This window comes from Mastigoproctus giganteus, chromosome 2 (assembly GCF_048544385.1).
Source record: "Mastigoproctus giganteus isolate SK-2022 chromosome 2, ASM4854438v1, whole genome shotgun sequence".
Classification (NCBI taxonomy): Eukaryota; Metazoa; Arthropoda; class Arachnida; order Uropygi; family Thelyphonidae; genus Mastigoproctus; species Mastigoproctus giganteus.
In genome coordinates, this window is record NC_143576.1 from 130,083,944 (window position 1) to 130,101,187 (window position 17,244).

Genomic DNA, 17,244 nt, shown 5'->3' on the forward strand with positions numbered 1-17,244 from the left:
CATGGGTGAATGTAGATGCAAAATACTTGTTTAGTTTGTTAGCCACATGAGCAGGATCCTCAACTGTTGAACCATCAATATCCAGTGGATCAATCTGATTCATCCCTTTCCTTCTAGAGTTTACATAGGTAAAGAACTCTTTGCTGTTTTTCTTTGCATCCTTTGCCAAGGATTTCTCATAATCTGCCTTTGCCTGCCTAATCTCCTTTGTGACTTGGTTACAGATCAGCTTATATTTATCAGAGGCTTCCATATCACCCATTAATTTATATGTATCCCATGCATTTTTCTTCTCTGCCATATGTCTCATTAGTTCATCTGACATCCATTTAGGCCTAAACCTTGAACAATATTTCTTAGTTGGTATGTAACGCCTAGTAGCTTCCAAGATAAGTTCTTTGAATTCTTCCCATTTTGAATTTGCTGTTGGTAACATCATCAGTTGGTCCCATTGTATAGAATTTAAATACTGTATCAGACCATTGTAGTTGCCTTTATGAAAGCAAAAACTCTTCCCTTTACCCCTGATGGTAGTTACCTCTTTGAGTAAATCCTACTTCAGCACACTGTGATCACTGCCACTTAGTGATATTGATGGTCTCTCAGGCTTAATATCTAAGTTTGCAGATGATAAAAAGTTGGCAGGTTTGTTGATGAGAGTAATGATGAAGGTAAGGTACTGCAACAAGATCTAAAAAATTAGGCAGGTGGGCCGAGAAATGGCAACTGATGTTTAACATTGACAAATGCAAGGTACTGCATATGGGCAGCAGTAACTCCAGGTTAATATACCAATTGTTTGGTACCATATTCAGGTTAGTATTGGAAAATGAAAGACAGACCTGGGGGTAATTGTGCAGTCGGATATGAAGGTCTTTGAGCTTTGCTAGCAGGGATTAAGGAGGTAGTTATTCCACTGTACAAGGCATTAGTTAGGCCACATCTTGAGTATTGCATACAGGCCTGGAGGTCTTGTTTTAGGTAGTGTGTGGATCTGCTGGAACAGGGTGCAGGAAGGCCAATGAAATTACTGGGGGGGGGAACAGGAGTGTAGTCTTACCAAGAAAGGCTTCAATTCTGCAAATTGCAGCATCTGGAGACTAGGCAGCTGCAAGGAAATCTGATGATGTGTTTAAGATTTTGAATGGATTGAGCAAGCTCAGTGCTGATGGGATTCTTCCTCTTGCTCTGACTGTGCACATAAAGGGCATAAATTCAAACCGAGAATGGATGATTGCAGGGTAGATATGTGGAAGTTTGCCTTCATCCAGTGGGTGTTTGTTGGAACAAACTTCCATCCATTGTTGTTGTGGAAGTGGATAGTTTGAATAAATTCAAGGAGGAACTAGACTGATTATTTATTGGAGGGGAAGGGCTGGTGGTATGGAAGGGTTTCTTTTTGTTTTGTTTTTTGTTTGTTTGTTGATGCTTTATAACCAGGGGCTTCTCAATTAAATTAAGTAAATGGCCACTAACTTTGACTGTTGAATCTCTGGTAGGCTAATCTTCAGTTAGTGGGAAAAGTAACACTTCTGATCCCTTATCTTCTCCTTTTAGTTAGGTACATAGCTTCTGTGTGCAATTTTCAGGAGGTGTTCCATATTTTCATCAGTAAGTGAGCTCCTGTGCCTTGACTTGACAGATTTTAATGAGCTAAAAGCACTTTCAGAAATCTGGGTTGACCCAAACATTGTTAGTGTTTTTATATTCACTGTTGTGATTTCAGGATATTCGTTGTGTGCAGCTTTATCCAAAATTTTGTGTAGTGAGTAAACTGAAATAATTCAGTAACCCTTGATTTTTGTTGTAAATTAACAATTTCCAATTTAAACTGAGCCTCATCTATTTCATGCCATTTCCTCAGCTAATGAACTAAACAGATACAATTCATCAACTGGGTTATCTAACCCTTTCTTACATTGCTTATGTTAAGGATCCAATCTGTTTTATTTTTTTATTCATTATGTTAATAAAAAAAAAAACAACAAAAAAAAAAACACCACCAATTGCTAACAGTACAAAATGCCAGATTTCCCAATGCAGATGTTGTGCATCTTCAGGTCACCCTAAAAAAAAATTTAAATTAGTATAAAAATAAAATAAATTAACTATTGTTCTTAAGGAATTCACACTAAGGTATGTGAAATCTTTTAAATTTCTTGCATGTAATAATGATTAAATTTCTTGCATTGAAACAACTGCAAATTGTTTATTATATATATATAGAACATTATATTATTATATCTCAATTTTAAGTTATATACCTTAAAAGCGAGTGTGTCCATATTTTGAGATTTTTTTTTTTTTGCTGATTAATCCATGTAAAAAAAAAAGTGCTGACATTTCTCTCTAGTACCGCTGGTCATTAATTTTTTCTGTTTATACTCCAGCACGACAACCAAGTCAGTAGAGTTTACAATAAATCGTCAATACAAATATTTATCGTATTTAGTAGTCATGGGCTCGAACCCCGGTCCACTCAAGGAATGCGTGCTATGCACTCTCGCCTCCTGACCACTTGGCTACGTCAAGCCTAAGTAAATTTTGTAACAAAGCTCATTACTAATTACAGCTATTTTAGCTGTTCACAATAGAGCCATTCTTACATAAATCAGTTTGTGTAGGTTCAGCAGGAAATAAGTACATTTAATTACAGTTGTAAAATTTTATCTTGGTTATGTAAGATTAACCAAACTGCTGCTTCATGAGCTTTTCTCTTGTTTTCAGTGCTGTCTAAATGTTGAACAGTTCTAATGTCCTGAAAATTGGTGATTTTTTTTTTTTTTTTATGTATTGTTTATTTTAGTATATTGTTGCATGTAATATTTTCCTTTCAAACAGCTTTCATGGTCAGTCTTTTTCTTAAATAGCTCTTATTTATTTGTGCGCATGCACACACATAATAATAAAAATAAAAAAAAACTGAATTAATTCCACACAACCAAGGTAACATTTTTCAAAAATAATTGAATATATTTCTTCAGCTCTACTTTCTAAAGTGCCGTCAGCCTGGTCACCAACTCATGTAATGTAATTAGTAAAAGTAGTTAATGCTAATTCAGAATAAAAGTTTTTTGAAAGTGATAATGCAAAAAGAGAGAGAGAGTGTGTCACCCCATTTTTTTTTTTTTTTTTTTTGTTTTTGTTTTTGTTTTACATGGGTTACAAGAATTAAACAGCAAATACCCTCTTCCTCTTAGCAGATTTATACAATTATGCTTGATAACAACATAATGCATATTTTAACGTATGCAACTTTTATACATTGAACTGTATGACTAAAGAGATACAATTCATAATGGTAGCAAAAATTAAACTTAGCAATCATGTACATGAAATAATTTTCAATACATTCAGTCTACTTTGTCCATAAAATTTATTGAATTTTTTCTTAGCATAATTGTTACTTTCATTTTTATTGATTAAATGAATGTGTTGCCATCTGTTCTCCATTGTCAATTTAAAACAAATTTAAAATATTAATATTTTATGAGAACCTTGAAAATTTTCCATAGTATTAATAATCATCTAAAAATCTGTCTTGATTAATTAATTAATACAGACATGTTCTGAACTTTTATGAATACTTTGAATTAACTAGCTTTTACTTAACTTGTAGCCCAACATGCACACTTCACAATCTTCTGGGCTGTTACATAGCCAGACTCATTTTTCCTTTTTTCTTTTACTATGTCATATCACACAGGTTCTATTCTGGCATTTGTAAGTTCCATATATATAGGAATTGTTTTGTCATGTTTGGGTGCTTTTTAACAGAAGCATGAATCATATGCCAGTCCTATTATAATGTAAACATTGGTTTTAGTAAGTAGGAATTCATACTTGTTTTATGAACCTAAACACTTAGTGTGAACTGTATCCGCATTACTGTGAACACAGCATATACTAATTAGTTTTTATTACTTAGTATTAGCGCTTCTTTTTCTAAAACATTGTTATCCATGGTATTTCTTTCCAATAGCAGGAAACACTGGCTTTTGCAGCCTTTTGCAAGGACTTTTGAAATGTGTGTGTGCAAGCATTCCTTTCGCCAATATAATCAGATGAAGAGTATCTATATTAACACTACCTCTCACCATCAAACTAGTGAGTCCCTGAATGATTAAAGCTTCCTCATTGATATTGGAAAAAGACCATTGCACCTTTTTTTTGTTCAAATATATTCCATCTTTACAAAATAGGTTCCTTCTACCTAATGTGGTTGATATGCTGATAAAACTTTTTTCCCTCAAAAACTCTGCAGAGTCTTAAGTTTAGAATAAATCCCAAGGCTTTTGGCATATAATACCTATCATGCCTTGTCAGAATTGTTGATGCATGTGACTTAACTACCCAATTGTAGTCTGTCTTCATCACTTTATTGAAATATTACCCATACACTTGGCAATAGACTCATCCATTAAAACTAAATCCATTTTTTCTGTTCTGAGGTGCAACGACTAATGGTGGTGGTAGTAGTAGTGACATATGATGCTAGAAAGCAAGCTTATAAAGCATAAGGAGGGAGAGAGAGAGAGAGAGAGAGAGAGAGAGAGAGAGAGAGAGCTCCCACATCCTGTCCATACCCTTAAGTAATTTGTCTAGTTCTTCCCTGAGCTGATACACTCAACAGCAGATGGAAATTTGTTCCAAAGATCAACCACCCACCGGCTGAAGGCAAACCTCCACACAACCTTCCTTCCTCAGGTTGGATTTCCACTCCAATTTGTGTGTAGTCTGAGCAAGAGGAAGAATGGGCAAGTGAAGGCAGATTATGAGAAATCTTCAGCAAAGGATGCAAAGAAAAACAGCAAGGACTTCTTTACTTATGTACACTAGAAGGAAGGGATTGAATCAGATTGGTCCACTTGATATCAATCAAATGATACTACTCAGGTTGCTGACAAACTGAATGAGTATTTTGCATTTATATTCAAACATGAGGAATTGTCTACGGAAGTGGAGGCCAGAAGTTTATCAAACTATAACCGGGAGCTAAATGATTTTGTAATAACTGAGAGGAGAGTGGAAGAGATATTGTTGAAGTCAAACATAAGAAAGGCACCCAGGGTGGATATAACTGGATTGGGAGCTATCCCAATCTTAATATCTCTTAATATAACTGGATTTCGAGCTATCCAGTTATATTAAGGAAGGCAGCAAAGTAAGTAAGCAAACCCTTTGCCATAATTAAGAGAGTACCCTTGGATTCAGGGGAGGTCCCCACAGACTGGAGATGTGTGAATGTATCCCCAATTCACAAATGGGGACAAAGAGTGAAACAAGTAATTACAGACCTGTTAATTTGACTTCTGTTCCATGGAAAATAATGTAGTCACCAGTTAATGAAGTAATGCAGGATCATCTAGACAAGACTGCAGTTATAGTTCAGACATGGCACGAGTTTGTTAAGGGGATATCTTGCCCAACCAATTTTGATACTACGATGTGATCACAAAGGAACTGGATGCAAAAAATAATTTTGATATCATATACTTGGATTTCAGGAAAGCTTTTGATACCGTTGCACATAAGACTGCTGTACAAATTGGAGCAGAGTGGCCTTAAGGGCAAGTTGCTGCTATGGATGGTTGCATGGGAGAAGACAGAGTGGTAATTGGATACTGCTCTTCATGGACAAGTGTTATTAGTGGAGTCCCCATGGTTTGGTTTTCAGTCCATTTTTGTTTCCTATATTTATCAAGGGTATTGTTGAAGGTATATCAGGCTTAATGTCCAAGTTTGCAGATGATACAAAGGTTGGTAGGGTTGTTAATGACAGTATGCTACTGCAACAGGATCTATAAAAGTTAGGCAGATGGACTGAGAAGTGGCAACTGAAGTTTAACATTGATAATATTGGTAGTAGTAACCCCAGAGTAATGTACCAACCTTGTGATACCACCCTCAGGGTAATGGAGGATGAAAAAGACCTGGGGTAATTGTGCAGTATAAAAATAAAATAAATCGGATATGAAGTTCTCTGAGCAGTGCAGACATGCTGGCAGGACAGCTCATGGGGTTTTATCAATAATAAACTGGAATTTTGCCAGCATAGATAAGGAGGTAATTATTCCTTTGTATAAGGCAATGGGCAAGCCACACTTTGAGTAATGCATACAGGTCTGGAGGCCTCATTTTAGAAAGGATGTAGAGCTGCTGCAATGAGTACATAGAAGGGCAGCAAGATTGATGAGGGGTAAAAGGGGGTGCTCTTACCAAGAAAGGCTTCAGTTCTGCAAATTGCAGGTCTGGAGACTAGGCATCTGCAAGGTGATGTGATTGAGGTGTTTAATGCTTTGAATGGTTTGAGCAAACTCAATGCTGAGGGGATTCTTCCTCTTGCTTAGAGGCCCAGGTACCAAGCAATTGCGATAGAGCATTTTCTCTGTGCTTAAAGTGTGATCGTGTAAAAGTGATTTATAGTTATTTTACGTTCCTGCCCTTAAGAAATTTTATTTAATAACAGCTCCTGTTTCAAAAGTACGGATACAGAGCAAGAAAGAAAAGCCATCTTTCTTTATCTTATTTCTATTACTAACACTTACTACTTTACGCTTGGTTACCAAGCACTGCTCCTGCCTCTCCGTAGCAGGGCCGGAAACCTTTGCAGAACAGTTAATCTGCCAAGGGCCAAAAGGAGCAAATATAGATCACAATATGTTTCTGCCTGTAGAGCCGACATGCTCTTGGCCAGTGTTAGATACTGATCATGATATGATCAGTATCTAATAATAATAAAAACCAATAATAAACTCTCCCAGTTGAAACATGATTCAAAGCTTTGACACACTAACACCAAAATAGTGCGAAGAGAAGAAGTGGTTTCACGGGCACGAAGAAAAGAAGTTTCACAGGCTCGAATCGGACATACACATCTGACTCACCACCATCTACTTACAGGTGAAGATTCTCCTCAGTGTCCATACTGTTCAACAAATTTAACAGTTAAACATATTCTGATTTACTGTCCTCACTATCACCAGGACAGATCATCCGTCCTATTTTCCCTGAGAAATCTTAGAACCTAGACATTACAACATATTATTGGTGATGATGCAAACATAGAGTTTTTCTCTTATCTGAAAATAATTGGACTATATGATAAATGGGCTAACGGTTTGCTTACCTCCTTGCTGCCTTCCATAATATAAATGGATAGATTCCATCTGCCCCAGGTGCCTCTTTTTATATCCATCCTCTTCTCCTCCACTTTCCTTTTAGTTATCACAAAATTATTTATCTCCCTGTTAGTTTGATAAACTATTGGCATCTTCTTCCCTACAGAATTGTGCTCATATGTTAATGTATATGCAAAACACCTATTTAATTTGTCAGCAACCTGAGCAGGGTCATCAGTGGTTAACCCATTGACATCAAGTGGCCAATTGTGATTCAACCTCTTCTACTGTTAATATAAGCATAAAAGCCTTTGCTACTGTTCTTTGTATTCTTTGCCGGAGACTTCTCATAATCTGGTTTAGCTTGCCTAACCTCCTTTTTTGACTTGATTACAGTTAATTTGTGTACAGTAGGCTTCTGTTTCACCTGATAATTTATATGCATTCCATACATTTTTATTCTCTGCCACAAGTGTCATCAGTTCATCTGACATCCTTTAGGTCTAAGCCTTGATAACTTCTGTGATAACAATCCCATTTATAATTAGCTGTTGGTATCATCATTAGTTGGTTCCACTGCGTAGAATTTAAAAACTGTCTGAGGACACTGTAGCCATCCTTATGAAAGCAAAACCCTTTCCCTTTACCCTTGGCAGTAGTCATGTCATTAAATTCCACATTACTACCCTGTGATCAATGCCATACAGTGGATATTTTACCTGAATAACCATAATGTATAAAGAATTGCTTCATGATCACCAGATCAAGAGTGTTTCTTCTCTAACATGTAGAAAATGGTTATCCATTAAATCTGAGAAAGTATTGCTAGTGTGTGAATGACCAACTCACAAATTCTAGTCATTGTCTGGAAAGTTAAAATCCTCTATTATCAGGCATTCTGATTTACTTGCCTGCTCCATTTCTGTCTATAGCTGTTTGTTATTTACTCATCACAATCATTAGGCCTATAGCATACTCCTACTCTCATTTTTGTTTTCCCAGTGTTAGGTCACCCATGTTGACTGTATGCGCGCACTGCCTTAGATTTAATATCTTCTTAACTAAGAGCATAGCTCCTTTGTGTCTCTGCTATCCCTATAATGTCTGCTTTGGTGACTTAATCACTACTTCAAATTCATAATTAGTAGCAATTAGTGATAATATTTTCATTTGCTACAAACTGCCTACACTGATTAACCAGTGAATTCTCTTATTATGATTTTCTTACTTTCCTTTTATCTTTAATTAGCAAGATTAATAGGAAAGGAAGATAAATATAACATAACTGTGTAGAACCTTGTACAGTTTGATGAAGAGAGAATATTTGATTCACAGTGGCCATTCTGAAAAGTTCCACTTTAGAATCTGTTATGCATCTCCTTGGAGGTAATATTAATTATATAACAGCCAGCTGCTCCAGGATCTATTTGTAGAATTTCTTCATCTTATTTGTAAGGCTACTTAAATAACAGCAAATTTTCTAAATTATATGACGTATTGTCAGTAGCCGGCAGAACAATGGTGGAATTGTTTTGAAGATTCATTTCACACATCAGTTCTCATTATTTGAAAGTAAGTCAAGATTTTGTATTTTGTAGATATAAGAATACAGTACTTGCAGGCCGCATTATTATCAAAAAGAAGAAATGGTTACTTGTTGCTGATCTGAGAATATGGAAGCTTGAAGTTCAACTAGAATGTCATCCTAAATTTTTATTTTTTAATTGTTTATTTGCTATACATTTGGTACTCTGAACTAGTTTGCTGGTAACATCAATCTCCAGCACTGTGTTCAAAACCACCTGTGAATTCTTTAATTTCTAATTTAATTTATATAAATTTTTTAGTGATCTTTTTTATTTTATTCTTAGTTATAAGATTTACTCATATTTTATCATTAACCCTTGGCTGAAGTGTTGCGTGGGTTATTGTAACCAGCAATGTGTTTCATACTCTTTATGCATTGCAATAAAGATACTTCTTTAATTTTAAAGAACAGAGTAAAGTTTCAGATAAGAGACCTGCCTCATCAAAGAGATAAAGTATCATGCCATTACAGAAGATCGCAGCTTCTCCACTTTAGACCTCAAGGTGCCAAATGTGGCATAGTCACATTAAATGAGAGATTTTCTCAAAGCATACCACAATCAAAGGGATTATAATGAAACAGTGAATAAGAGTACAGGCAGAGTTACCATCTCCACCTATTCGCTAACCCCATTTGAAAGAATCCTGACCGAAAGAATCCGGTCAGGATTCTTTCTCCATTAGAAACAACAGTACTACTACAGATCATTAGGGCAGAATGGCACACTTTAACTAAGGCTGTGCACCAGATCTCCATTGTAGAGTAGTTTCACTTTACATTAGGTTTGCACCATTTCCTCACAGACAACACATCCAGCAAAGATGATATTCCCACCCACCCAGATGCTTGGTTTGGCTGGCAGCCACGAAAGTACTACACAAAAGTGGCCTTTGATATCATTGCTATTTCAATCAGAGGATAGGCTGCAGTCTTTCTGTCTTTAAACACTATTAACTTCTGTGTATTGATTTTTATGTGCTTTATATGTGTTTAGCATGTCACATTATTTGCTTATCATATTTTAAGATTTTATGTTTAATAACCAGAGTGCTGCAAGCTTCTGTTTTGACACAGTAGTTCTACATGTGACTGTTTCTGGGTGCTGGAGTGTAGGAGGCATCAGACAACAATACCATTACAAGGATATATGTTTCATTACCTTGTCAAGTGTGATTATTAACAATTGAAATTAAATTTTATAATTGTTAGAGTTACTAAGCTGTCAGGTATAATTCTTCAGCATTGATTCATGCTTTTTTGTTTGTTATTCCTCACTTTGTGAGATGAGGGAGAATTTCATTAAGAACAGAATTGTTTTCATTCATTATTCATTATTGGTGTTCTCTCGAGGGCATGTTGATGCATGCATTCAACCATTTGTCCATATTTCCTTATCCTCAGCTCCTCTTCATCTGTGCATATCCAACATCCCCTCTCAATTCATCTGTCACAATATTGTTATAGAGTGGTAAATAAAATGTGTTTCCTCAGTCTCCCTCTGGGTCTCTTCCTCTCATTTCTTCCCTCCTTCACATTCTTCATAAATCCCTCACTGCACAGCTTTTGTCCAATTCAGAGTTATTTGTGCCTTTTTTTTAAAATATCACTTATCTGCACAAATCTCCTACTAGAGCTCATTATATGGTGTACAGACCTCGACTACAGCCTTTCTTTCACCTGAATTTTCTGCTGTATTATTCCCCAAGACTTTCTTCATTTTCTATAACACCCCTTCCAGCAGATATCCATGGTCACCACCTGAGAAATTTTTTTCCCATTTTTTTCTTTCGAATTCTCGGAACAATATGTTTTCCTCCTATCCTTACAGTAGTTATTCTCAACTTGCATTAACTTTATTTTGGATTTTACATAGGATTGTATTTTAAATTGATTTTAATTGGATTGTAATTAAAATCACTTTATATGAACAGCATAATATTTTATCTTTTATAACATCATACCTGGCTTGCATAATATCATTTAATGAGAAGATAACTGTGCTTAATTAGATTTCAATAGTATTTAATGTATTGTGTGATTTATATGTATTGCTATAGTTTCATTCTATGTCAGTTTAAAAACATCTTTTTAAAAAACTTATGTAAATCAAAGGCTGTGCCTCAGGATGATATTGATGCAATTAGTATTAAACTTATGTTGCTTAATATGCATACAAACTGAGTCTCTACCCTATCTATACAGTAATATTTTATAGCTCACATAGCAATAAACCTTTACCCTAAATTCATTGAGATTTTATTGAATACATAAACAGCTGAACAAAGTGCATGAATCTTCCTTGTTTTAGCCTTTCCCTAGTTTAAAAATGTCAGTCACTATTTGAAACATCATGGCATCCATCATAATTTTTAATTTAAATTTTTCCAGTGCATTGCTGATGAGAAATGGGGTGATTGGCGACCCCACTTGGCTATGATTCTGTCCAACCCGTCATCCCGTCCAGAAGTAGATTCTCGAAGTATCACTACCTTAGGTGACACACTAAGTAAGTTCAAGAGAATTTTGTATACTTTCATCACCAGCTAGAGTGTTTGTTTACAAAACAGAAGTGGGAATGATGGCATAGTAACTGAATGAGATGCATTTTGCAGCATGTAATTCAAAAATTGTTTAGGCATTTTATTTTTGTGTATATATTATCATTTGTAAATTCATCAATGTAGTATAAGCAGATTGCTTTTGTTTTTGACGTCTTCCCTTTTGTGCATAAACTGTGCATAAACTGTAGAATTTTTACTGTAAAATTAAAATTCCTGTTTAGTTATATGTACTGAGGATATATGTTTTACCACATATATCCTCGGTACATATAACTAAACAGGAGCTGCTGCTGATGTCTTGTAGAAATTCTAGCTCTCTTTTCGATTGACATATAGACCTATAAAGTAAGACCTTTTTTGTCTGGCACACATTACTGTTCACGGTTTAGGCTTAAATGGATGAACTAATGAGACTTGTGGCAGAGAAGAAAAATGCATGGGTGCATATAAATTGTCAGATGACACAGAAGCCTATGGTAGATATAAGCCAGTCTGTAATCAAGTTACAAACAAGGTTAAGCAAATGAAGGCAGATTACGAGATTTCTTTGGAAAAGGACGCAAAGAAAAATAGCAAAGACTTCTTTACCTGTGTAAACTCTAGAAGGAAAGGATTGAATCAGGTTGGTCTACTTTATAACCATGGTTCTACTGTTTATTATCTTTCTCAGATAGCTGACAAACTGAATGAGTATTTTTCATCTACATTCGCACATGAGGAATTCTGTAGGGAAGTGGAGGACAGAAGCTTATTAAACTCTAACAGAGAGCTAAATGATTTTGTAATAACTGATTGTAAAGTGATGGGGCAATTTTTGAAGTTAAACATAAGAAAGGCACCTGGGGTGGATGGGATCTATCCAGTTATATTAAAGGAGGTGGCAAAGGAAGTAAGCAAACCCCCATAATTATGAAAGCATCCTTGGATTCAGGGGAGGTTCCGGAGACTGAAGATGTGCGGATGTATCCCCAATTCACAAGGGGGGGGGGGATCAAAGGGTGACACGAGTAATTACAGACCTGTTAGTTTAACTTCTGTTCCGGGAAAAATAATGGAGTTGCTGGTTAAAGAAGCATGAATTTGTTAGGAGGAAGTCTTGTCTGACCAATTTGATTGGATACTATGATACTGTTGCAAAGGAACTGAATGCAAAAAATAATTTTGATAACGTATACTTTGATTTCAGGAAAGATTTTGATACTATTTCACATGAAAGACTGCTGTACAAATTGGAGCAGTATGGCATTAAGGGCAATATGCTACAATGGATAACATGATGGGTGAGTGGGAGAAGACAGAGTGGTAATCAATGGACACTACTCTTTATGGACTAATGTTATTAGTGGAGTCCCCCAGGGTTCGGTGTCTAGCCCATTGTTGTTTTGTATATTTATCAATGATATTGTTGAAGGTATATCAAGCTTAATGTCTAAATTTGCAGACAATACAAAGGTTGGCAGAGTTGTTAATGATAGTATGCTACTGCAACAGGATCTAGAAAAGTTGGACAGATGGGCTGAGAAGTGGCGACTGAAGTTTAATATTGACAAATGCAAAGTACTGCATATGGGTAGCAGTAACCTCAGAGAAACATACTACTGTGTGGTACTACACTCAGGGTTGTAGAGAATGAAAAAAACCTGGGGGTAATTGTGCAGTCAGATATGAAGTTTTCTGACAGTGCAGACAGGCTGCCAGAGCAGATCATAGGGTCTTGTCAATGATATACAGGAATTTTGATAGTAGGGTGAAAGGGAAGTGATTATCCCTTTGTATAATACAAAGGTCAGACCATGCCGTGAGTACTGCGTATAGGTCTGGAGGCCTTATTTTAGCTAGGATGTAGAGTTTATAGAACGAGTACAGAGAAGGACAACAACATTGGTGAGGGGAACGAAGAGGTCCTCTTGCCAAAAAGGCTTAAGTTCTGCAAATTGCAGCATCTGGAGACTAGGCACCTGCGAGGTGATCTAATTGTGGTATGTAACGCCTAAGGCCTTGAATCGATTGAGCAGACACAATGGTGATGGGATTCTTCCTTCAGCATTTAGCCTTCCTTCCTTCCTTCTTTGTAGAATAGATGTGTGGAAATTTGTCTTTAGCCTGCATGTAACTGATTGCTGGAACAAACTTCTGTCTTGGAAGTTGATAGGTTAAATAAATTCAAGAAAGTACTGGACAAACTTTTAGAGTGAATGGATGGATGAAATGAGTTTTTTTTTTTTTTTTTTATGTGGGTGATGCTGTAGAAGCTTGCTTTCTTGCATCATATGCCACTACTAATGCTGAAAGCACTGCACTGAGTTATGCCACTAATCAGAAACCAACCACTGTAGAACCTTGAATCCCAAAACCATCTAATAAATATTCTATAAAAATGAAACCATTGTGGAATGAACACCATGATATAGCTAAATAAGAAATTAATAAACCCTGAAGCCTGTTCTATACGTTTCACACTAATGTTATTTTAATCCAATGTAAAAAATGCTAGGGCAGATTTCGACATGTAATCATGATAGATTTTTGCCTTTTCATTTGCAAGATCCACTGATACTTGAATAATGTGGGAGAATATGCAGAATATATGACAGGCATCTCCTTTCTGCAACCCCAGATTGAAATAGAATGGACAAAGTGTTACCAGCCTAATGATATTGCAGCTACACCAGGTGAAACTTTCATGAAGGGTTTTACAATGCATGCCTGTGCACCAAATTTTAGAATTTGGAGGCATAAGCAGAAAATCATGTCAGTTTTAATATTACTTATTGAGACTCATGTTCCCAAGTACCAAGCAGTATTAGTGATCTTAGATGTTCCATTCCTTGAATAGTATGGTACATAGGTAATGTAATGTATTAAAAAAAGGAATGAAACATTTTTAATCCATGTGAAATCTAATTGTATGTTTATTTTCAGTTGGAAGTTATATACAGATGGCAATCTGGTGTTTAGTGATATGTTCTTGTCATTTTGTCAGTGATTGTTGCTGTTACACCATTGGGGTACTGCATTTTGCCTCTGTCTCCATATGGTGGGGTCAGAAACCTGGGAAAAGACTTCCCCTCCATGGCTAAAAGAAACCAGCATGACTAAAACTAACCCTCAATACCCAAGGTTTGCCCCACTCAAAAAAAAAAAAAAAGGAAAACAAAAAGTCAAATGATAAATTACATGGTTTCAAAAAAGAGGCAAAGAAATTGTTACATCCTTGCTAGATTCTAAAGTACCTAATTGTTTATTCAACAAATGGCTGTTCAGTATGAAAATTGTCATCTTTTAAGGTTCAAAAAACTCTCAAGACCAAAGCTAGATCACCAAAGTGCCTCAAATCAGTTGACCTCCTAGTGGAGATGGTAAGGGCATGACATTTGGAATGGCTGCTACAAGTAACAATTTTTTGGACGAATCCCAGAACAAAAGTAGGACCCAAGTAGTACCAAGCATATCATGGCTAAGCAGTTTGATGTACTTTCTAAGATGGTCTCCAAAAAAAAGTGTTTTCCTAGAAAGCAGTCACTCTTCTTTTATTAATTTTTGTTCATTTAATCACGAAGTTTAGTAAACTTGTCTTACAAGAACTAAGTGAAATAAGGAAAGAGAAGACATCTTTGTTTAACTAACTCAGCTGGCTGCTTATGGCATTATTCTTGACTCCCTGTGGGCCGACCGGGCTAGCCGAGTGGGTAAAGTGCCTGCCCGGCAACCCAAAGGTCGCGGGTTCGACTCCCGCCTCGGGCTTGGATCAAAGTACTGCAAAAACCTTGGGAGGTGCAATATGGCCACAGAAGCCGATGCGCCAACAACTACCAAATCAAAAAAAAAAAAAAAAAAAAAAAAAAAGACTCCCTGTGGGTATGGCTGGTAACAGAGCGGCAAAAAAAAAAAAAAAAAACCCATCTTCAAAACCAAAAGGAGTATAATGATATGGACATTGAATCAATTTCCCCTACTTGCTCCAACAGCGTAATCCACTGATCTTAAGGACAAACCTGAGTGTGACCACTTCCACATTAAAAGACCAAAAAAGGGACCTATATTAACAGGACCATCCACCCTTTTGTTAGCATACATTCGCCATTAAGTCTCTGTGAAATAAGTTGTCTCCATTTCTGATCCAGAAATGTTTTGAAAATGCAGTAAAATAGGCGCCTCCGTAGCCAGGTGGGAAGGAGCAGCAGTGCGTAGCACACGCTTCTTGATTAGACCGGAGTTCAAGCCCGTCACCACCAAATACGGAGGATGTGGAAAGGTCAGGGAATGACCACTGCATATCCTGGAGCAATATGGCCTTAGTTGCTAATGCTCCTAAAAAAAAAAACAAACAAGCAGTAAAATGATCCAAAACATTTACAGCCAGGAGACCTATTTTTAACAGCCAAGCATGTTCAGAGACTTATTCTGGCATTCATAAGTTCTAGACTTATGCAGCATCAGCTTGCAAGAAAGCAAGCTTATGCAGCATCAGCCAAAAAAAAAAAAACCCAAAATAAAATTTAAAAAAACACTCCCATTTCACCCCTCTGTTCGTTCCAAATAACTTTCCAGCTCAGCCTTAAATTTATTTAGGCTATCAATTTCCACAAGGGATGGAAGTCTTTTCCACCAACCAACTACCTGCTGGCTAAAGGCAAACTTCTGCACATCTATCCTACAACTGTCTTTCCTCAATTTGAATTTATGCCCTCTCAGGTGATTATTCTTAGCAAGAGGAAGAATCCCATCAGCATTGAGCATGCTCAAACCATTCAAGGCTTTATTCACCTCAATCAGGTCACCTTGTAGGTGCCTAGTCTCCAGACACTAATTTGCAAAACTTAAGCCTTTCTTCGTAACAGCAACTCTGTTCCATTCACTAATCTTGTTGCCCTTCTCTGTACTCGTTCCAACAGCTCTACATCCTTCTTAAAATGAGGCCTCCAGACCTGTATACAGTATTCAAGGTGTGGCCTGACCATTGCCTTATACAAGGGAATAATCACCTCCTTATCCCTGGTAGAAAAATTCCTGTATATCATTGACAAGACACCATGAGCTATTCTTGCAGACTGTCTGCACTGCTCAGCAAACTTCATATCTGCCTGCACAATTATCCCCAGGTCCTTTTCATTCTCTACCACTGTCAGTGTAGTATCACAGAGTTGATACATTATTCTGGGGTTACTGCTTCCCATATGTAGTACTTTACATTTGTCAATGTTAAACTTCATTTGCCACCTCTCAGCCCATTTGCTCAACTTTTCTAGATCCTGTTGCTGCAGCGTACTGTCATTAGTGTCCTTAACAACCCTGCCAACCTTCATATCATCTGCAAACTTGGTGGGAGAAGACTGAGAGTGGTAATCAATGGACACTGCTCATCGTGGACTAATATTATTAGTGGAGTCCCTATACCGTCCTTGATATACCATCAGTATCATTTATAAATACAGAAAACAATGGACCCAACATGGAACCCTAAGGGACTCCACTAATAACATTAGTCCACGATGAGCAGTGTCCATTGAAGGGATGGTTGAGTGGCAGAAGACTCTGTCTTCTGCCACTCAACCATCCCTTTATCCATAGCAGCAATTTGCTTTCAATGCCACACTGCTCCAATTTGTGCAGCAGTCTTCCATGTGCAACAGTATCAAAAGCTTTTCTAAGATCCAAATATACGATATCAAAGTTATTCCCTGCATCCACATCATAGTATCCAATCAAATTGGTCAGGCAAGACTTTCCCTTAACAAAACCATGCTGTGTCGGAGCTATAACTGAAGCCTTGTCTTGATGACCCTGCAGTGCTTTAACCAGTGCCTCCATTAATTTTCCTGAACAGAAGTTAAACTAACAGGTCTATAATTACTTGTGTTGCCCTTTGATCCTCCTTTGTGAATTGGGATCACATTTGCATATCTCCAGTCCATGGGTACCTCACCTGAGTCCAAGGAAGCCCTCATATGCTCTCGTATGCCACAACTCAGAC

At 36.8% G+C, this 17,244-nt stretch overlaps 1 protein-coding gene across 2 annotated transcripts in view; it reads left to right on the top strand.

Moving 5' to 3' along the window:
* Positions 1-17,244, top strand: part of Sec16 (endoplasmic reticulum export factor secretory 16) — a 592,575-nt gene that overhangs the window by 289,620 nt on the left and 285,711 nt on the right. For both annotated transcript variants that reach the window (XM_090389538.1, XM_090389539.1), the window contains exon 19: positions 11,098-11,215. In XM_090389538.1, the coding sequence (XP_090245664.1) occupies positions 11,098-11,215 (118 nt within the window). The remainder of the gene's footprint in view (positions 1-11,097; positions 11,216-17,244) is intronic.